This window comes from Pyrus communis, chromosome 14 (genome assembly GCF_963583255.1).
Source record: "Pyrus communis chromosome 14, drPyrComm1.1, whole genome shotgun sequence".
In the NCBI taxonomy this organism is placed as follows: domain Eukaryota; kingdom Viridiplantae; phylum Streptophyta; class Magnoliopsida; order Rosales; family Rosaceae; genus Pyrus; species Pyrus communis.
In genome coordinates, this window is record NC_084816.1 from 22,088,450 (window position 1) to 22,111,173 (window position 22,724).

A 22,724-nucleotide genomic window follows, 5' to 3' on the forward strand; every position below is an offset into this window, starting at 1 on the left:
GGAAAGATTTTTTCTATGTTCATTATGTCTAGATCCTTAACTGGAAACTTGTTGACTGGACCCGTGCCTACTTGGCCGAAAAACATCGTGTAAGCTTCTCTTCCAAATGCTACTCTTTAGTTACGTAGTATGGAATTTTATGTGACCGGACCCATGCCTGCTTGGCGGATGGGCAATATGTAAGCTTCGCTTTCAAATGCTTCCCTCTAATAACTTAGTAAGGTATTTACGACGTCTACAGTTAGAAATTTATGCTATCTAATACTCGAATTGATATAAAAAACGGCGGTCAATCCATCTTATTTCCTACTCTTTAATTACTTAGTAAGCTATTTCTATTCGCATATCAAATCTATAAATTAGTTTACATCGTAGCCGTTTTTGCGCAGTGATCTTTCATTTAACAACCTCACCATAGGGAACACAAGTTGTCAATCAAGGGGCTTGTAAGAATTTCTTCATTAGCTTGAGTTTTGTTGTTTATGTCTGGTGGAACAAGCTTAACTTTTCAACTTGTGATTCTACAGGAACTTGTTTGACAGCAATAGTTCGTAAGTTTCAAATTAATCCTCGACAAAGCATTCATCTATAAATTTAATTGGCATTCCAACTGTGTATTTCTTAGTTTTTTTGTTTTGTAACGTATTCACATTTATGATGTTATCTTGCTGACCTTTTTTTATGGACCCTGCATTATTCTATGAGCAGAGGAGTTTCATGTTCCACAGCTGCAAAATGTCCAAAAAGTAAGTTGGGATCCCACATGTTGCTGCAAGATATATTTGTTCTGATGTTCTTTTGTTTGGGGGAGTGGGAGATCACTTGTAAGGCCATACTCTGTTATTTTTATCTTATGACCCACAACCACAAGCAGCTTTGCATTCATTCATCGTTCTTCCGAACATTCCCATGCAAAAGGGAATTATAAATGTTGCCATTCTTTTGAGTTCAGAAGTTGCTTCAGTGGCTGCTAATCTCTGTTTACCTTTTTTTTTCTTTTTTTTTTTTTTTTTTTTTTTTGTAGCTATGTACTCCTCCTTTCATATTAATTGTGGTGGTAAAGAAGTAACCATTGAAAATAAAAGATATGAGGATGACACATTTTCAACTGGACCTTCATCATTTTACCAGAGCAGAACAAACTGGGCATTAAGCAGCACCGGTTACTTCCCTGATGATAGCCGTATTACAGACACCTTTATATGGACTAATGAAACTAGACTCTCTATGGCCGATCCCCAACTGTAAATGAACGCACGGCTTTCTCCCATCTCTCTAACTTACTTTGGGTTTTGTCTGCAAAATGGAATATACACCGTAAAACTCCATTTTGCAGAGTTAATGTTTAGAAACGGATACACATATGAAAGCCTGGGAAGGCGAGTATTTGATATTTACATTCAGGTAGAAAGCTACACTATCATTGTATTTTGATTGTTTAATTTTGGTCAGTTCAAATTTTTACTTTGACAATTATGAAATGTTAGGTAACTAAATTCGTAACGTTGCAGGATATGCCAGTACTGCAGAATTTCAATATTATGGATGACGCTAGTGTGTTTGGTAATGTAGTCATACGAAATTTTACCGCGAATGTAACTAATCATACCTTGAAGATCCATTTCAATTGGGCTGGCAAAGGGACGACAGGCATCCCTGTTAGAGGAGTCTATGGTCCTCTTATATCAGCTATTTCGGTGGAACCTGCAGGTAAGTTTACACCGCTCTGAACTTCTTACTGATATTTGTCCACCGCTGGGAGTTTTCAGCGCATCAAATATCATTTTAGGCATTAATATTTCAACACAATTTATAAGAGATCCGAATCTAGTTAGTTGTCACTTAATACTATGGTCTAGTGATATTCCTCTTCACATGTAAGTGAGAGGTCTTGGGTACGGATCTCCTGAATGGTGAGTTCACAACCGATTTATTGCCCACCCTTGTAGATATATCATTGTATAAGAAAAAGGTAAATAAATTAAAAAAGAGAAATCCGACTCTAGTTTAGCAGGGTTCTTCCTTTCTTCTTCTGTTTCTTTTCCTTGTTTGAGTCAAGAGTTTGAAGGAATCTTCTCTGTTCAACTTTCCTATCACAAAAATGCAACAAAATTCAACCTTGAGGGTATTTTAAGTAGTTACAGGAACTTATCCTTTTCACTGAAGGAGCCATAAAAAATGACAGCAGAATTATGTCATTTACGATCCACTTGTGTTTGAGTTCTGCCAAATAGTTGAATCTTTTGTTTCTTTGTGCATTGGGTAGCTGTTTGGATAATGCACTTTCTTATCTATACATTTACATTTACTATCTTACAAAGATGGTCTTCTTTTTGCAGTCGACAATAGCTCAACAAAAAATGGAAATAGCATATCACCTGGTGTAAATGGCGTATCTGTAGGTGCAGTGGTTGGAATTGTGGCCGGAGGAATCTTTATTATATTAGTGATACTTAGTATTCTTTGGAGGAGAGGCTCCCTAGGACAACAAAAGACATTGGAGGATGGTATTTGCACTGTTCTTATACTTGTCTCTTCTTTTTAGTAAATTAGGAAACAAAAAACACCCTAAAGCTATATATGTTCATGTTTATGTTGAAACCCATGATGCTCCTACAGTATATGTTTATGTTGAAACTCATGATGCAAGTGTGCAGCGAATAGCTTTACTTGTTAAATTCTAGGTCTTGAATCAGTCACGGTGCTCACGGAACATTAAGAATAAGAAATGCTATCATTCTGAAAGTTCTTTTAGACGCAATTTCTTATGTGAGTTTACTTCTCACACAGATTTAAAGGGTGTGGACCTGCAAACTGGTAAGTTTACATTCAAGCAACTCAAAGCTGCCACAACCAACTTTGACAAAGCAAATAAGATTGGCGAAGGTGGTTTTGGTTCCGTTTATAAGGTATTCTTCTGAACCAATAATTTCATGTATATATTTGTTTCATATTTTTTAATTTGATTAATAATAGTCATCCTAATTAAAGTTAATTTCTCAAATGTAGGGTATTCTAGCAGATGGCACCATGATTGCTGTTAAGCAGCTTTCTTCCAAATCAAAGCAAGGGAATCGTGAATTTGTGAATGAGATAGGCATGATTTCTGCTTTGCAACACCCTCATCTTGTTAGCCTCTACGGATATTGTATTGAAGGAAATCAACTATTGCTTGTCTACGAGTACATAGAAAATAATAGCGTTGCTCATGCTTTGTTCGGTAACTATTGCTTTTGTGTGCCTACAATTCATTTGGTTCATGCAAATGGGTATAATAAATCTTATGCACACAAATTATATATGTTGTTAGTTATGGCTAATTTTGATTAATTTGAAAAATTGAAGGGGCAGGAGAAAGTCATTTGAAGTTGGATTGGCCAACAAGGCACAAGATCTGCATTGGTATAGCGAGAGGTCTGGCTCACCTCCATGAGGAATCAAGATTGAAGGTCGTTCATAGAGACATAAAGGCAACTAATGTGTTGCTTGATAAAAATCTAAACCCAAAAATATCTGACTTTGGATTAGCCAAACTTGATGAAGAAGATAATACACACATTAGCACTCGTATTGCTGGAACTTTGTAAGTGCCTATGTTTTTACTTTGTTTACTTTTGTTTTGATTCTTTCGTCCCTAACCAAACGGAAAGTTTTCTACCTCACGAAAATTTCAACTTAACCAAGATCTTTGATGTTAAATAAACTTGAAGGCCAGATTTGTCATATAGCTATTGTATTGTTGCTAAACTTTCAATTAAAGTATAAAAACCCTGCTTTCTAAAGCTTGGTATTATTTTAGAATTCTTTTAGCTAAATATGGGGGAAATGATTTCATAATTTTGCAGTGGCTATATGGCACCTGAATATGCAATGCGGGGTTATTTGACTGATAAAGCAGATGTTTATAGTTTTGGAATTCTTGTATTGGAGATTGTTAGTGGGAGGAACAACACAAGTTACCGAACAAAGGCAGAATGCTTTTATCTTCTTGATTGGCTAACTTGAATCTAACTGCATCCTAATTGAACTTCAAATTTTGTTGATGCTATTAACCCTAGATAGAAATCGACTTGTATTCCGCGGGTAAAAGTTTTAATGATTATCCAAAATCAGGTCATCATACTATTGCTTCATTTGCTATTTATTTTGTCCATAACACCAAAAAAAGGTTATTAGTGTCTTTTATGTTGTAAAATTGACGGTGTGTGTGCAGTGGAATAAATAAAATAAGACACAAAATTTACGAGGTTCCTCTACAGTCAGTGTGACTGGAGTACGTCCTCGGGCAGCAGTGATGCTTTCATTATAATTTGGAATAATAGGAGTACAAAGATAACTCTATATATTCTCTCCTCTCCTCTTCCTCTCTTTCTTTTCTGCTCTTATCTTTTTTGTTACATGAAAACATATGGAGTGCTCTATTTATAGAGCAACTTCATACTGATGCATTAACTGCATGTTGAAATTTGTAACGCGTCTTCTGACAGCACAATTCATATTCCACTTTCATTTTCTACAAATGGAACTGTGGGCATTCATTGCCCATGAGACTTTTCAACACTCCCCCTTGGATGCCCACATATCAACATGAGTTGCCTCGTTAAGATCTTGATCTATTTTTGGATGCTCCCCCTTGATGAGTATCTCCCCCTGATTTCAAATTATTTAGGCTGATCATTCATCCTGCTGCTTTAGTCTTTTAACGGTGATAGTTGCCGAATAAGGTGTTTCACTTGTTGTTAATTTTCCACATGCTTGTTCTTGAACTGGGTTGGAGGGCCTTCTGCTAGACTTCCTCCTAATGTCTGAATTTAACCATTTTATCTGGAGCTGAATTTAATTCAAGGATGGTGGACACTTGATCTTGAATCGGACTTGTGATTTCTTCAAAGGCCGTCTAGGCTTGATCTTGAATGAAATTGGACCATGAGGAGCTGCATGTGACAAGTGATCTTAGACTTTGTCGGGGATGAACTGACATGTGTTTGTTGTGGTTGTCTCCACATGCTTCAATGTATCATTTTCACTTGCCTTACTTGCTCATTTTGCAGAAGTGGTATTTTCCTTATGCAGGTTTGGCATCTTCTCGTGTAGTATTTGTCCTCTGATACAGGAGTGGGATGCAAACCTTGTATTTGAATGGACCATCACTTCTTGGTGGCAGCGAAAGTTTGAGTGGAGGTTCCGACATATTGCTTTCTTTATCCTTGTCTTGACAGGTAAGAACAAGGACAAAGGAAAGGACAGGGAGATTGCATGATATGAGATACTCTTGCTTTCGTCCCTGATGATATGAGATACTCTTACTCTGGTGTGACTTGTTTGTAGATGTATTCTCAGAGAGGAAGAAAACTGAGTATTTCGAGATACTTTGTGAAAGATGCATTTTCGGAGATGAGGAAGAGTTAGATATTTTTCAGTTCTGCCTTGCCATGGAGGACAGAGGTTGACATATATATGGATTTCCCAATAGCAGGTAGTAGTGCTGTGTCTTTACTCTTGTCAGCAACTGTGGTGTAATTAGAACAGTAAGATTCACGCGTTTTCAACTTTATCAGAGATCTTTGACAAAGTTGCACGTGATATCCAAGAGCTGAGATTGCGTCTGTGAAATGTTGACAGAAGTCATGCAGGGAAATCCGGCTTTTGAAATTCGAAAATCGGTGTCTCTTCGATTTTTGAATAAGTGGTCCTGTTGCCCCTCCTTTTATAGAGATATCAATTTTGTTCAGAAACACTCAGAAAATTGTTACCTGCAGAAATTTCCCTTTCTTGCACTTCTGAGATTTTATCTGACTTCCTTCATCATTTCTGAAAATGTCTTGCCCATCTAACATTTGCTTAGATTTGAGTCTCAGGATTGATACAGACGAGCAGCGTCAGGATAACATATGGCGCCCGTCCTTCTCATCTTCTAATGGTCCTCTTACGGTTGGGGACTCTGTGATGAAGGATAACATAACTGCTACAGTGGTAGCCAGGAATCTTCTCACTCCAAAGGACAACAGAATCCTTTCAAACCGGTCTGATGAGGCGGCCGTTCAAGACTCATTGGCTCTCAGTGTTCAATGTGCGGGCTCTGTATCCAATATGGGTCAGCGCTTACTTGCTCGAACTCACCAAGTTGAATCATTAATGGCTGAGGTGGCAAGTCTTAAACAAGAGATTAGAGGGCTTAAGCATGAGAATAAAGTGTTACACATGCTTGCAAATAATTACTCTACGAGCATGAAAAGAAAGCTCGACCAGCTACTGGAATCCGAAGGTCGGACTCAAAATGACAATCGGGGGTTCGAGTCTTTATTCCAAAGACATCCATTGTCTTAGCTGTCTGGAGTTTCACCAAGTATTGAGACTCCAAATAATCAACTTCTGGTGTCTTCCCCTTCTGGGGTACTTCCGAGTACTGAGGCTTCACATGAGTAACCTTTGTGAAGGTTCCTTTCTGTTTGTTTGTTTTAACTCATGTGTATGTAATTTCTCGGAGATATTAATATATAAGCTTTATTTCATTCAGTGTATTGTGTTAAATACAATAAAGCAAATACTTCACTAAGATGTGGTACTTCTGGACCAAATATCAATTTATCTTTACCCCTCGCGAAGATAAATGATTATTCTCAGTATCTAAATCATTTGAGTATTCAACTCATAATCTTTAATCCATATGATTTTTTAATGTCATAAACATCATGGATAAGATTCGTGTTGGCATATTGTTCGATTCTGCAGTTCGAGACAATATTTCTCTCAACACTTTATAATCTTTCTTGACTCTTCAGGAGTTCCAATTTAATATCATCAACTCTTGCAAGAGATTTTAGTATGTTGCAACAATACCATAATGGAAGTATTTACTAAGGCAATTTATATCATCCATTGGTATTGAGTACATATTTCATGTTTTACCCTTCCGGGGCTTTCTTCAAGCAATTTGAATCCTTCAGGGATTTTCTACATTTCATGACACATTTTCCTTTAGAATTTATACAGAGCAATTTGCTTCCATGTATATTTGAGGGATTTATTTATGGAGATATTATGTGGGCGACTCATAACCCTTCATATATAATTCTTCATTCATATGAACTCGTTTCCAACCCTGTGTCTTATCATATGAGTGTATTTCACGGTATTACAAATGCCCATATGTAACCTTCTATGTTCAACATCTTTTGGCTATTTGTATTGTATCCAAGTATATAGGTCTATTTTTCCACGTTCTTACAAAATTATAATGGATTTGCCTTTATCCATTTTTAGCCCATAATTTTGTTGATGGAAAAAAAACGGGACTCAATATCACCACAGCTCATTGATGAATTTAGTAGCTACTGGTAAAAACCAAAATTACCATTGGTTATCATCAATCTGTGATCCCACATTCTCATGTGCATGCGCATGCATAAAAGTTTTTCATTTCTTTTGGGATATCCATTGCCTCTTCAAGGGCATTACACTATCTCTTCCAGGATAGTCATAATTTAGAGAATGCGGATCATAACCTCCTTTTGAGCGTTATAGAGCTTGGATTTTAATCTCCACTTCGGGAGTTGAGTCATTGGAACCTATACGTCTATCATGCTTCATGCATGAGACATCAATATTCCCATGTCCGCGGATTGACCTTTTCGGGACAAGTATCCTTGCAACAACTGTCATGCGTCTGACATGCGATAGTTATGCAATAGTTCAGTAGTGCCATATTCTTCTTCTTTCGAAGGACTGAACCTTTTGAGTCTGAGGGTCTGCCACGCTTCAGGCGTGCAACAGATAAATCATTTGCTGCCATATTATTTTGTCCAACAGGGACATTAATTCTTGTAGGCACATTTGCAGCAAGCATATGTGATTTTATCACTTTCGTTTCATCATTAAATGCATCATTCAATTATTCTCACTTCGTTTGTATATTGATTGCTTCATGAATCAAAATAAGACAAATTCTCTTCGTTCTTCTGGAACGGTTTTTTCTTATCATTCTTCTGGAATGATATTTGTTCATCGTTCTTCTGAAACGAAGTTATTTTCTTCCCCTAACGGCGGGAAAATTGTCTTATCAAAATGACAGTCCGCAAACCACGCGGTAAATATATCCCCAGTCAAGGGTTTTAAATATTGAATGATAGATGATGTCCAACATCAATGCCTAATCCGCAATGATGCTTCATTTCAGTATGTTGTGGCAGTGCAATAGGCACATAGATAACACAACCAAAAACTCGTAAATGTATAATGTTTGGCTGGTTCCCAAACACGAGTTGTACTAAGAAGTATTGATGGTTGTCAACAGGTCTCAACCAAATCAATAATGTATCATGTAAAATGACATGTACCCATGTAAAAACTGGCAATTTTATTTTCATCAGCAGAACGCGGGTAATCAATTTCATCCGCTTAATAAATGCTTCTGCTAAACCATTTTTGAGTATGGACATAAGGAACTTCTGGTCCTTATTTAATAGTCTGCAGACTGAGACTCTTATGACTTTTATTGCAATTAAGTTGAGGCACTGCGGCACTTCAAACTTAAGGTACTTATCAAGGAACTTCATGTCCTGATCCTTTTGTTTGATGGAACTTCAGGTCCAATCATTTTTATTTGATGAGGATCAAGAAACTGCAGGTTCTGATCTGATCAAGGAACTTCGGGTCCAGTATGTACTCATCGTAACAAAAAGAAGTACAATAAATAAATTAAAGCAATAGACGGTAATTCCAGCCATAATGAATAAATTGCATTTAAGTAAATAAAGTTTGTGACAATGGCTTTAATTTAGCACCATTCACATAAATCAAAACTTAAAGCAGTAGGCGGTAAAACCGTCCATGATAAATAAATTGCTTTAAAGGAAATAGAACTTGTGAAAGGGTTTTAAACCAACACCAATTCACATAAATAACAAAAAGTATCATACCTCCTTTTATTTATTATTTTTCTTTCTTTTGTCAGCACTTATTCAAACCTGCAACATGGTGCTATGCACCAACAGAAACCTATTTATGTTATGTTGACCAAATGGTGCCATGCACCATTCAAATCCTTTTTATATATATTTTTTTTTCTTATGTTGCAGTCAACATCTTCTTTTTTTTCTTCTTCACATGTGCCTTGCCATTCCATCCCCCTTTTTCTATTATTTTTCTTCCTTCTCTGTCTCTGCCAGTCTCGAAACACAAGGCAAGCTGGGTAGTTATGGAGGTTTCCCAAAAATCAATTCAATCCAAAAGGCTACCAGAGACTGGCGTGGTTCTTGCATGACCCAGGGAACATGGCATCGTTAAGCAAGAACCTCCCTACAGAGACATAGATGACAGTGGGGTTGACGAAGGCACAAGAGAGGGAGGCCTGTGTGGATTCATTATTGCCATCACCATCTCAAACAACCAAGTATTCATGGGAGTTCTCAAGATCCGTCGAAAACAACGTGATCTGGGTTTCCAAGTCTGATGAGATTCTTCTGGATCTCTGGAAACCAGTTGTCAAGTACGAGTTTTCTCATCTCGTGACGACTTCAGGTCGTAAATTTCAATTTTTCACCGGAATTCGGTGGGGCGCTTCTGGCGCAGTGGGAGAGACGAAAAATGGACATACCTTTTATTCTGTGAGATTTTAGATGACTGAAGTGAGAGGTGGATAGTGCTTCACCGGATTTATGGCGTTGTGCTTTCCACTGACATGAGAGCTTTTCGTGCTGATAACGTGTTGTAAAATTGACGGTGTGTGTGCAGTGGAATAAATAAAATAAGACACAAAATTTACGAGGTTCCTCTACAGTCAGTGTGACTGGAGTACGTCATCGGGCAGCAGTGATGCTTTCATTATAATTTGGAATAATAGGAGTACAAAGATAACTCTATATATTCTCTCCTCTCCTCTTCCTCTCTTTCTTTTCTGCTCTTATCTTTTTTGTTACATGAAAACATATGGAGTGCTCTATTTATAGAGCAACTTCATACTGATGCATTAACTGCATGTTGAAATTTGTAACGCGTCTTCTGACAGCACAATTCATATTCCACTTTCATTTTCTACAAATGGAACTGTGGGCATTCATTGCCCATGAGACTTTTCAACACTTTACTATATATAGCTTATATATGTCAAAGTTCTCGAATCAATAAAGGTTCTTTCATGTTTGCAGGCAACTCTTCTTAAAGCGCAAGGGAATTTGTTGGATCTAGTGGATCCACGGTTGGGTTCAAACTTCAACAAAAAAGAAATGATAGTTACAATCAACGTGGCTCTCCTTTGCTCTAGTGTCACTTCAGCAGTTAGGCCTACTATGTCTTCAGTTGTGAGCATGCTTGAAGGCAGGGTTGCTGTTCAGGAGGTAGTCTCAGATCCAAATCCCTCAAGTAATGAGATCGATGCAATGAGGAACCATTTTCAATCCTATTTAGAAGGGAGTGCAGGTGAGAGCCAGATACAAACCGAGTCAATTGAAGAGCCAAGGACTATTTCATATGCGTCTGGTCATGATCTTTATCCAATCAATCCTGATTCGAACTACAGAGAGAACATAAATAAGAGAAATTAGGAAACTGTTTGATTGATGATTATCAACATATTATTTTTGAAAGAAGGATAGTTATTTTGTTTAAGAGTTTATAAATATTGGTGAAATAAGAATTAAAGAAGTTTCCAGCATAATAATTGTTAAGTGTGAAATCAACGGTTTCCATGAACTTGTCTTTTTAGTTCTTGTAATTTTGATAAAACTGATTTTCTTATTTTATAACTGCAATATTGGATCAACGTGCTTTAGCATAGAAACTGAAATATTTAGTCATTGTGTCCATGATAAGATTGCATTACAACGACATAATTTAAAACTAAACTTTTGTCACACGTGTATTGAACTCTTTGTAATTTTACTTGTCAGTTAAACTTTGGCATCGCTGATAATTGAATGTTTTCGTGCTCAGACAAAAGTAGCTACAAAACAATGTGCTTTGGTACTTGTTATGCAGTATCAGTAGTCTTCGGAAGGCATGAGGTAGTAGATTTAGATGGTTAAAGGTAAAGGGGATGAGATGAAGTCACCTTGGTTAGCTTTTCTCGAGCTCCAACGATCAAAATGGAACTTAAAACTTTTTGTACAACTTTACGACTCTTCAAAATCTAAATTCTAAAAGAAAAATGTGCATTCAAAAAATTGAAGATATGATGAGCGTTAGTTTAAGTCACATTGCGATCATTGTGGGAATCAACATTAAAATGAACTTACTATGCAACAAGAGCCCGAGAATGATATTTTCACCAAACTTTGTGTTGGAACACCCATTGTCCCACATCGGCTAGGAGGGAAGAAGGAAAGCAGTTTAAATAGAAATACCCTTCTCTAACTAATATCAAGGCCTTTTGTGATAAAACTTCACATCTAAGGACAATATTGATGTTGTTGGGGTGGGCCCTTGGCCTGTCGACCTGAAAAATTCTACATGGTATCAGAACCAAGGGACAGGCCCGTACTGCCACGTGATTGGGTGGGTCCCCGTTTGGCCCCTGGCGATGGGTGTGTCTCGACATGGCTCCACGTAGGCCAAAGATGTACTGTGATTGGGTGAGTCTCCATTTGGCCCCATGCAATGGGTGAGTCCCGACATGGCTCCACGTGGTGGGTCCACGTGTGACCCATAACTAATACCTCACACCTGAGAATTGTGCAGGTGGTAAAAGTGCATTTCACCGAGAGTAGTCCAACTTTTTATAAGCCCTTGTAAGGTGATTGGGTGGGTCCCCGTTTGGCCCCTGGCGATGGGTGTGTCCCGACATGGCTCCACATAGGCCAAAGATGTACTGTGATTGGGTGAGTCTCCATTTGGCCCCATGCAATGGGTGAGTCCCGACATGGCTCCACGTGGTGGGTCCACGTGTGACCCATAACTAATACCTCACACCTGAGAATTGTGCAGGTGGTAAAAGTGCATTTCACCGAGAGTAGTCCAACTTTTTATAAGCCCTTGTAAGGTGGTAAAGTGGATTTCACTATAAAATTAATTTGACAATATGGAGAGTAATCCAACTCTTTATAAGCCCTTGTAAGGTTTTGGATAATTATGTTTACATAACTTTTGTCGCTGTACAACCTTCAATTTTGTTCAAAGTAAAATAATGTGAGAGTTACTAGACCCACCCTAATGTCCTATTTCCCACCAACATTATAATCCCACCACCATAAAAAGTTAAAAAAATGAAATGTTATTTCTCCACCCACTATTATTCATTAAAATTTGAAATATTAGTTTCCCAACAACGAAGTCTTTTTTTATGATAATCTACCAGCAAATGAATGATTGTCCATTGTTGTATGATAATCTACCAGCAAATGGACAAATTTGTAATTAAAAATTTCATTAAAAAGTGGGTAGGAAGATATATATAACACTGACGCGGGAATAATAATACTCAATAACACTTATATCCATATGTATATTTACTATAAAGGACTTATACTAGACTCTTTAACAAAATCTTAATTTCTTGTACACCCAATTTGAATTTCCACTAAAGTTTCGATACAATAAAACATGTTCATCAAGTACGCATTCTCACACCTTTAATTACCCCCCCCCCTTCTCTCTCTCTCTCTCTCTCTCTCTCTCTCTCTCTCTCTCTCTCTCTCTCTCTCTCCCCAACGTTCATGAACAAACACAACTGAAGAAGAAATCGGCATCAACGGTGACTATGAAGACAAAAAGGCAAGTGTTTCGTGTGTTTTTACAAATTTTGACTTGATTCGTCAATTAACACACTACTTTACCCAAACTTCATAAAATTTGATCACAAATTCAATGAGGATGTCGACTTGACAACATAACTTCTAAAGCAACTTGCGAGTGCATCTATTTTATTGCAACCTTGGACCCAAGTTTGCCAGGCGTTAGAAAAGTTAAAAATTCACTACCAAAAGAAGGCCGTGCCTATTTATTATTGGATTCCAACCATCCATAGGAAATAAGTATTTATACTTTATACATACATCTTTTCATTCTTCAGAGCCCACTCTTGTTGGAGTTGTGGCTGGGTCAGATTCCATGACCTCTGCTAATCTCCGAAAGTAAAAGGGTAAAGAAAAAGTTGGAAATGTGCGTAATTGTTTGAGTAAAAAGTGAAAGCAAATCAGATTATCAGATGCAATATGTTTTATGATCCTCTAGATAATAGGTTGTACAGAAACACAATTTGATTAAGTAAAAGGATAATTTTGGAAAATTAGAAGTTGTTTTGGGTGTCCAAAGAAAAGCGAAAAAAAAAGTTGGGCATGTGAAAAAATGTGTGTCACGAGACAAAATTTGGTGTAAACAGAATTTTTTCCAAGGTTTTTTCTTTCACAGATTTACATTTTCAAACCCTTCACCATAGCACGTATTGCTGTTGGGTTTTAATTGTGGGCCACCCGTTTTATTACCTTAAAGGAAGTTATAATTCCACTATAATATCAATTCCCAATAGGAAGAGTATCCTAACTTCTTAGGATATGGATTATGGAATGTGAAATGTTAATTTGATAGCTTTGTCGTCAGATTTTCTCTTCCTCCAGTCAATCTAATTTTTCATAATAATATTTGTGGGATCCATTTTTTGTAAAAAAAAAAAAAATTAATTAAAATAATAATTTATAATTTATAATTAGTGCATTAAAGGATCCACACATGACACAACACAAAAATTACAAAAAAAATAATTGATAACACTTTTTCTCATATCAGTTGAAGTTTCTTCCTACCTTCAAATTTGAATGTGTGACATTTCATTTAAGAAATGACATCTCTTTTGAAAATGCTCTTATAAGTCTTTGTAAAGTTTTCCTTTTTACCGATGTGAAAATCTCACCTTCATATTCTTAAAAAAAAAAAATGAAAAGGGTTTCAAAACTATACATTTTAACCAAAAATCATCTAATAACTTTATTTAATGATAAAGACAAAAGGAAAAAAAAACATAAAATATAACACATGTGTGCCCAACGCGCGTTAAGTTTCATAAACTGTTAAGTTTCATAACAATGTAGTACCGTTAAATTTCATAAACAGTGTAGTACCATTAAGTTTCATAAACAATTTAGTACCGTTAAGTTTCATAAACAGTGTAGTATCGTTAAGTTTCATAAACAATATATGTGAGGACGAGTGGATCTTGCTCGTCAGTTTTTTTTTTTTTTGTTTTTTTTTAATATTAAAATTATGTCTTTTTCATTAAAACTTAAGTTCTTTTGTCCTTTTTATTAAAGTTTAAAGGTTTTTCATTAAAATTTAAGTCTTTTTCATTAAATAAAGTTATAGCATGATTTTTTATTAAAATAAATTTAATTCAAATTATTTTCACTAAAGTTCCAAAAAAAAAAAAAAAAAACAAAAAAAAAGAGTAAGACGGTTTGGTGAGCCGTCCGGTTGCGTGAGGTTTTCAATTTTTATTGATGTTGATATACTGGACCCTTTGAGATAGCAATTAATGGAACATTCAAGAAAAAAGACCCCAAAGTCTTTTCTAAACTCTATCGTGATAGATCATACAAGTATACAAGGTATATAGATTAGCCAATTGCTCATCAGAAACAACTATGACAGAAGCAAGAAAAGCAATAAAGAAACAATAATAATACTAAAGTCACCGACTCCTTAGTTCAATGTTTAGTTATCAACTAATATAGAGAAATGGTCACATAATACCATGATTTAGTGGTATTTCTCTTTATTTGTAAGTAAGAGGTTTTAGATTCAACTTTAGTTAAAGGCGAATTTGAACCACATTATTCCTAATCCATTGTAAGGATTAGTCCAATCTCTCACCCCTTTAGTGTAGATAATATCGCTTGTTTTAAAAAAACTAATATAGAGAAATGATAAGGAGATCCTCTCAAAAGTAAAACTCTCTACCATCTCATATTTTTGCACAATGTTTTATAATGTTAGTACTTTAAGCTAAGATTTCAATTCTTCCATGTTTCAGTAGTAGTTAGTATATTGTTCCATGGAGCTAAGGTCCAAAATAAGGAAGAAACAGGTGTTTCCACGACTTTATCGCCTAGTCAATTATGTTTCACTTAATCCATGTTTCATGGCCACATATCTTTCCAGGGATATTGACGTTAAACTGTAAGATGACAGAGAATTCATGAAGAGTCCTACTTTTAGAGAGTTCTCTTAACATTTCTCATATGAAACATGATGTGCTAATTTCTGTGAATAAATTACTTAATACAATTACAATGGCAAATTCTTATAACGAACATTAATCCGTAACTAATGCTCATGTATATGTGAATTTAGGGAAAGGGAAAAAAAATGAAGAAACATGAAAGTTCGCATTGCTATTCAAAATGATCATGAAATTACAAATCCGAAACTCCTAACTTAGGGTTTTAATTAGTATTTATTATTTGGTTGAGAGTTAGGAACTTAAATCGGGTATAATCTTATTACGGACGATTTTTCTACATAAAATAATTGTTAATTATAAGGTAATGCAAATTTTTTCTTGATAAAATAGGGAACACTTCTACTGTGCCACTGATAATTTTCCTATTGGTGAATTGATAAGCTTGTCATGGGATGTCACTGCGTAACTAGGAATGTAATATTTGGTATATTTATTGCGAGATAAATTTTGTGATTGATGAGTTGGCCAACCTAAGCCTCCCTCATCCTTTGGGTCCAATCTACTTCTTTTTCTTGCAGCAGTTATTATTGTCTATATTTCTAAAGTCTCTCAATCTCACAACATAATTTTGTAATTTCTCATTTGTCGGGCTATTAGCCCCTTTGTTTAACCCAAAAAATAAAATAAATGATTATATTTTCTACGTATCTTTTTCTTTTTTAAAATTTTTATTTAAAGCTGTCATTTAATTCCTTTTTTATTTATTCGACCCAAAAGAGATCTGCGTGAAGAGAAAAGGGCAACGTAAACCATTACCTCAAAGATACACAAATTGCCAACTTTCCATCCTCTCTCTCTCACGTATATACAGACAAGACTTGTAAATATAGGAGCTATAAGAGAAATAGAAAATAGAGATAACAGTTTGCAGTCCCATTACCGTTTCTTTTAAACACCGATCTCTCTCTCTCTCTAGAAAATTGCTCATGGATGTCTGGGTTAATAGTAGTTTTTGTATGAGTAGTATAGCTGTTTTCTTCCTTCTTCTTCTTGTTTCTGATTACCAAGTAGTAGTATTAGTCAATGGTGAAAGAATTGGTGTGCCATCGTCATCGTCGTCATTGTCATGTGATTTCTTCAAAGGGAGATGGATTTTGGACCAATCCTACCCGCTCTACAATCCTTCCTCATGCCCCTTCATTGAGCATGAGTTTACCTGCCAAAAGAATGGCCGTCCCGATCAGATTTACACCAAATACAGATGGCAACCACATGACTGTGATTTAGCAAGGTGCACACCAAGCGCTCTCTCTCTCTCTCTAGCTCTCTCTCTCTCTGGCTTCTCTTCTTCTACTTATTATTATTTATGCCTTTCTTTTGTTGCGATTATTAGCGCAAATATTATTGCTTATTATTTTCCTAGTTGTTGGCTTGGCTCATCCTATATATCTCCTGCCTAAGTGCAGTCATGAGATCGGGACCAGTAGTTGTACTCTTTGCCGCTGTAGCTATAGTTTCTGGTGGACCAAAAACTGGGGGTAAATTTTTCATTAATTAGTATATGATGCCATATATACGATGACACTTACATGCATCGTTGGATAGGCCATGTTACATGCATAAGGAAGTTAGATGGGCCATGCTTTAATTTAGTATAGAAAAAGAAGCTTAGGTTCTTAGATTTCATACGTTTCATGTATTTGAAGTTGTAAGGGTTATGTTTTAATGTTGTTAGTAAGTGAGTGCTGTTGAGTTCTTGTAACAGTTGCTCCTAGTGTCTTTAAATAGTTGTATCATTGAGTGGAAGGTAGTTTTTTTTTTTCATCAATCAAAAAATTGAAAAAGAAAAAAAAAACAAAGAGTTCTCTCGACATTGTTAGAATTTAATAGATGTTTTAGTGTTTTATTTGCCTAGTTCTGAGGTTTCTTAGACTAAATAGGGTTTAGTAGTTTTTAGTTCTTAGTAGTCTCAATCTTCTTTCCTCGTGTTTCCGATGCATCAGTATAAAGATTTTGGATTTTATAGGACAAAAATTAAAAACTATTTGAACATTATTGTAAATAATGCGGGTTACACAAGTTTAGACTAATTTGTTTTTATGGATTTATATAACTATATGAATTTATAAAGATTAACTAATTTGTCATTCTTCTGTTTATTTTGGAGACATGAATTACACTGTTTACATTTGAAATTCCACATTCCAAATCAATTCTAAGAAAATGACTTGTTTTGATAATATTTTTCGAAATATAAAAAGTAAATTTAGATCGTGACTGTGATCCTTTTTACATCTCAAACACATGAACAAATTTTATATAATTCGTGGGGGAGACATCCTGTGAACTGAGTAGAACAATGTTATGTTTAAAAACACAAAAATTCTTGCAGAGGGGCCCCTCTGAATATATAAAGCAACCTCTCCCAATGATTTTCGTAAGAAATATGATGTTTGGCCGCATGGAAAATGTCGGTGATGGCAGCCTTTCATAGGTGACAATTGCATCCTCGCAGGTTTGTGTGAACTGCGATCGTCTTGATAATACGACGGCACAGTGGCGACGGAATTGGATTCTTTCTAGTCCCACACTCATGTGATATGGCCTCTACTCATGTGACAATTATTAATGAAATTCATCAAACTATTTTTTAAAGTCGTGTAATATAGCTCACGGGCTTCGGTGGTGCCATATTTGTCATGTGAGTTCTTCGTGTTTGACATAAAAGAAAATTATCATATGATTAGGTTCAGAAAAAACTTAGGAAAAGGTATTCGAAATTATTACAATAATTTAAGAGAGGAGGAATCGAGTTTCGAACCCAGAACGTATAGGTGGAACTCAACACGCTATTCATTAAGATATTAGACCACATACTCGGAAAAACCTAGCCTGATTTTACCAAAGCTTATATTTTTTGCAATAACAATAATATATTATACAAATTAGCGGGGATTTGGTTGAGTCATAGTAAAAAGAAATCCAGATTTGGTTGAGTCATAGTAAATAGAAATCCAAACTCTTAATGTTTTTTCTAAATTTGGAAAGGATTAACATGCTTATTATATGGATTATGAATACTGATTATCGTTTAACTTTCTCTCAAGTACACATATACAAGTGGAATCGTGGATTGTCCACCATTGATGAATCCGGATGTAAATTTTCTTGCCATGTATAAGGAGATTGTGTACCTAAATTGTTAACCAAAGCCAGACATAAGTTCTAACTAATCGTTTTAATCTTATAGTTTAGCAATATAACATGGTAAATTGTCTGATAAGAAAACACTAAAATATTGATAACTTTTATTTTGTAGATTTAACGGGCTTGACTTCTTCAAAAGATTTAGAGGGAAAAGCATCATGTTCGTTGGAGATTCATTAAGCCGAAATCAATGGCAGTCCCTAACATGCATGCTTCACTCAGCTGTGCCAACTGCTAAGTATAATGTGACAAGAGTAGACGATGTATCTATCTTCGAATTTACGGTATGTTAAACTTGCACTTTGTTTTTGTTATTATTTCATCTTTGCTAGGTGAATAAATATGTTGCCAAATGGTATACGTATTTTGTTGGAAGACATTGAATCCAAACCATTAATTAGTAAGTTGTTCAAAAGTGTAGTCGAAAGTGACGATTTGGCAATATAACATAAGAAGATCAATGATAGAAAAATGTGTATGAGTAATGTTATTTGAGTTCCACTATAATTGGCATGTTCCAACTCTATTTAAAGAGTTCGGCAACAATGTAGTTTTGTATCTAAATAGAACAATGAAAATTGTATTAGCACTTTATATCTAATTACCAACTTAATTTGCATGTGGTTCAATATCTTAGGGTGTTGAGTTTTCATACATGCGTCTCGGATTCAAAACTCCCTCCCTCCCCCACCCCTCCCCTCCCCAATCTTAAATTATTGTAGTAGTTTCGAATCCTCCCACTCCTTTTAATAATAATGAACTTTTCAAAAAATTACCAACTTGATTCATCAAATGAAGTCACATCAATTTGGTATAGGTGAATGCAATGCATCCATCATATACAATAGTTTAGACTTGGTTGAGGTCCATCCCTATTGATCGATTTTCTTTTTCGAACTATTGGTCCATGACAAATTTCACCTTTCAATTCCCTGCTTGGACAATATTTGACATAAACCTTTGTCCCGGCTCTACGAAACAAGAAGCTTGTGGTCCTCTCTCTGATTTTTATTTTTCTTGCGGTAAATGGCATGGTGAAAAATACAATCAAATTACTGCAGGACTATGAAGTTAGAGTGATGCTAGACCGCAATGTGTATCTAGTAGATACTGTAAAAGAAAAGATTGGGAGGGTCTTGAAGCTTGATTCAATAGTGGGAGGCAAGTTATGGAAGGATATTGACATGCTCATCTTCAACACTTGGCATTGGTGGAATCGGAGAGGACCCTCTCAACCGTAAATCCTACAACTATATTTACTATAATATTTAATTTTCTTTTGATTTATTTATTTAGCAATCGATACTAAAGGAAAGATGGTGAGCTTAACTTCATAATGTGCTAGCAATAATATGGTTCAAATTCATCTTTAATTTGGCGAGAATTTAACTTAAGATCTCTCACTTACAAATAAAGAATAATACTACTAGACCGTAGTACTAAGTGGCTTTTTTGATTTAATTTTAACTGTGGTTAAAAGGCAAAAACCAAATTAATTAGTTATTAATTTTGCAGATGGGATTATGTTGAAGTAGGAGGCCAGATCAGCAAAGATATTGACCGCATGCTTGCTTTTGAGAAGGCACTTATGACTTGGGCTGGATGGGTTGATTCAAACATTGATCCTGCAAAGTCTAGGGTTTTCTTCCAAGGAATATCTCCTTCTCATTACAAGTACGTTCCTTATCTAATATAACTAAAGGGCGGATTTGTGATACTATTTTTTGTACATAATTTTTCGCACATGTTTTTGTGGGGCCATTTCGTAATATATTTTAACGATCCGAACCATTAATCTTTTAGAATATTATTCATAGATCATCTTCCAAAAAATTAGACAAATCCAAAATCATTAAGATATTCATTTGTAGTAAGAAAATGGACGAATACGGTTCTACAAAGAAATCCTAGATCCAATGGTCATATGATTTCACATTCGGGTGATTTTTGGTAGACATGATCTATGAGGGAAGATCTAAAATACAGACAGTTGGAATCGTTAAAACACATTAGAAAGTGGGCCCCACTAAGACGTGCTTCAAAAGTTGTATAAAAAAAATAGTGTCACAAATCCATCCCCTATAACTAATCTAAGATAATAATCGTTAAATTTTAAATTAAAACGAAATTATTATTAGCACTCTAAGAAATCTATCTTATACTCACAATGCCCTTCATAGTGCAATTTCTCCATTATATTTTCATTAAAGAAGAGTGTACGTAGAAGTTAGAAAGACTTATTGAAGTGTAATTAAAAGTTTAGTGAATTAAAATTCAACGTTTTGGTGACACACATTAGCTTTAATTTTTTTTATTACATGTCTTCGTGAGTGGATGTCAATCAAGAATATATACAAAAGTAAAATTTAATACATGGTATATCAACGACTAATAATCGTCCAAATATACGTGAAAACAATTGTCATTATAATTTTTCATTAAGTTGTTGTGGAGAACTGTTTATGAATTTGTTCCAGTGACATCAATCATAAGTCTGTAACTTTCTTTTCTTAATTTTGATTTTAGTGGCAGTGAATGGCAAGAACCAAGGGCAAGAAGTTGTGTAGGGCAAAAGGAGCCTTTGCTTGGGTCGACCTATCCAGGAGGTTTGCCACCAGCCTTGAGTGTGCTGAAGAATGTGTTGAGCACAATCAAAAAGCCAGTGACATTGCTAGATATAACAAATCTCTCACTCCTGCGTAAAGATGGACATCCTTCAATTTATGGGTTGGGAGGCCGCACCGGAATGGACTGTAGTCATTGGTGTCTTTGTGGAGTCCCAGATACTTGGAATGAGATTCTCTACAATTTAATTCTTTGAAACATTCATGATTGAAACTATCAAAACAATGGCGTCTTGTGCCACTGAAATAAGGACATGTAGATGAAATTTTACATATTCTTATCTTTTTAGCATGAAACGAATTCACGTAACAATGTACCTGTTCCTTGTCTCGATATAAAAAAAAAACGACAATAGTTGACATTGAAGTATGAACTGCTGAACAAGAAAGCATCAGAGGCTGCTACACTCATTAATTTGGAATTTGGTGATATATAGACCCCCGTGGGCGGAGGGCCACTTTATTTGAATCCTCCATAGGGTTTCTTGTTCAAGTATCTGGCCGTTAGTTTAGCAAGAAAAATTTGTTATAACAATCATATGGTTCTATGTCCAAAAAAAAAAAAAAAAAACAATCATATGGTTCGAACCAAAATAATTGCAATTACCATGGAACCGGAACTGAGAGCTTTGCTTGATCGGATGTGGATGTTGGAACCTGTTTTACTTCCTTTTATGTTTACCGCTTGGAATGAGGATCCTCTTTGCGAGGATCATGGGGATCCTCTAATCACGTATTTTCATCGTACATCGTACGGTCAATTTTGGTCAGGTATTGTTTATACTCAATTTCAAATAAAAAAATTTACAATGATTTCTGACTACACAATATACGATGAAAGGATGTGATTGGAGGATCACCGGGATCCTCACAAAGAGGATCCGGAGAGGATCCTCATTCTACTTCTTGGCCCATTGTATCCTATTAGGACAATACTTTCTCTCATTTTCGCGGTGGAGGAAAGTTTTTATTTTCTATTAATGTGATATCATTTCACTGTATAATACGATATGAGAATCATTGACTCTCTTTATCATCATTTAAATATCATCTCTAGAAAAAATTGTTGAATTTGGGGGCTGCTTATTAATCCATATTGTGTCTTAACAAATCAATTATTACAGTAACAAGTAACATCATTATGATGAATCGTCAATTCCTTTGATTCATACGAATAATTAAACGGTCAAATTTTGATCTTAACATTTATACAGTGAAATGATGTTAGCTTCTTATCGTGAATTTTTGTCGCTCATCCCAATTCCAAATAATAGAAAATTTAAAAACAAAATTACTCTGCAAAAAATTTGTAATTTATGTGGTTCAGACATTTACTTTCACACTCAAGATTCTAAATTCGAATCCCCCTCTATCAATATTGATTGTATTGAAAATAAAAAATAAAAGCTCTAATTAGCCAAGAGTCTAATTCCCGATTAATGTAACTAAAGAGTAGTTTTTAGTTATTAGTAGTCTCAATCTTCTTTCCTCGTGTTTCCGATGCATCAGTATAAGGACTTCGGATTTTATAGGACTAAAACTAAAAACTATTTGAACATTATTGTAAATAATGCGGGTTACACAAGTTTAGACTAATTTGTTTTTATGGATTTATATAACTATATGAATTTATAAAGATTAACTAATTTGTCATTCTTCTTTTTATTTTGGAGACATGAATTACACTGTTTACATTTGAAATTCCACATTCCAAATCAATTCTAAGAAAATGACTTGTTTTGATAATATTTTTCGAAATATAAAAAGTAAATTTAGATCTTGACTGT

General features: G+C 35.3%; 2 protein-coding genes across 2 annotated transcripts; both read left to right on the forward strand.

Annotated features, from left to right (window-relative positions):
- Nucleotides 1-35: 35 nt before the first annotated feature.
- Nucleotides 36-4,131, forward strand: LOC137715010 (probable leucine-rich repeat receptor-like serine/threonine-protein kinase At3g14840). The gene is made up of 9 exons (XM_068454210.1): nucleotides 36-446; nucleotides 528-551; nucleotides 709-746; nucleotides 1,025-1,710; nucleotides 2,340-2,507; nucleotides 2,791-2,909; nucleotides 3,010-3,220; nucleotides 3,346-3,583; nucleotides 3,846-4,131. The coding sequence occupies exons 4-9, from the start codon at nucleotides 1,515-1,517 to the stop codon at nucleotides 4,003-4,005; spliced, it is 1,092 nt and encodes a 363-aa protein (XP_068310311.1). The 5' UTR covers nucleotides 36-446; nucleotides 528-551; nucleotides 709-746; nucleotides 1,025-1,514; the 3' UTR covers nucleotides 4,006-4,131.
- Nucleotides 4,132-16,054: 11,923 nt separating this feature from the next.
- On the forward strand, nucleotides 16,055-21,277 carry LOC137715009 (protein trichome birefringence-like 41). The gene is made up of 5 exons (XM_068454208.1): nucleotides 16,055-16,397; nucleotides 18,426-18,597; nucleotides 19,375-19,550; nucleotides 19,829-19,987; nucleotides 20,840-21,277. The coding sequence occupies exons 1-5, from the start codon at nucleotides 16,093-16,095 to the stop codon at nucleotides 21,132-21,134; spliced, it is 1,107 nt and encodes a 368-aa protein (XP_068310309.1). The 5' UTR covers nucleotides 16,055-16,092; the 3' UTR covers nucleotides 21,135-21,277.
- Nucleotides 21,278-22,724: the final 1,447 nt, after the last annotated feature.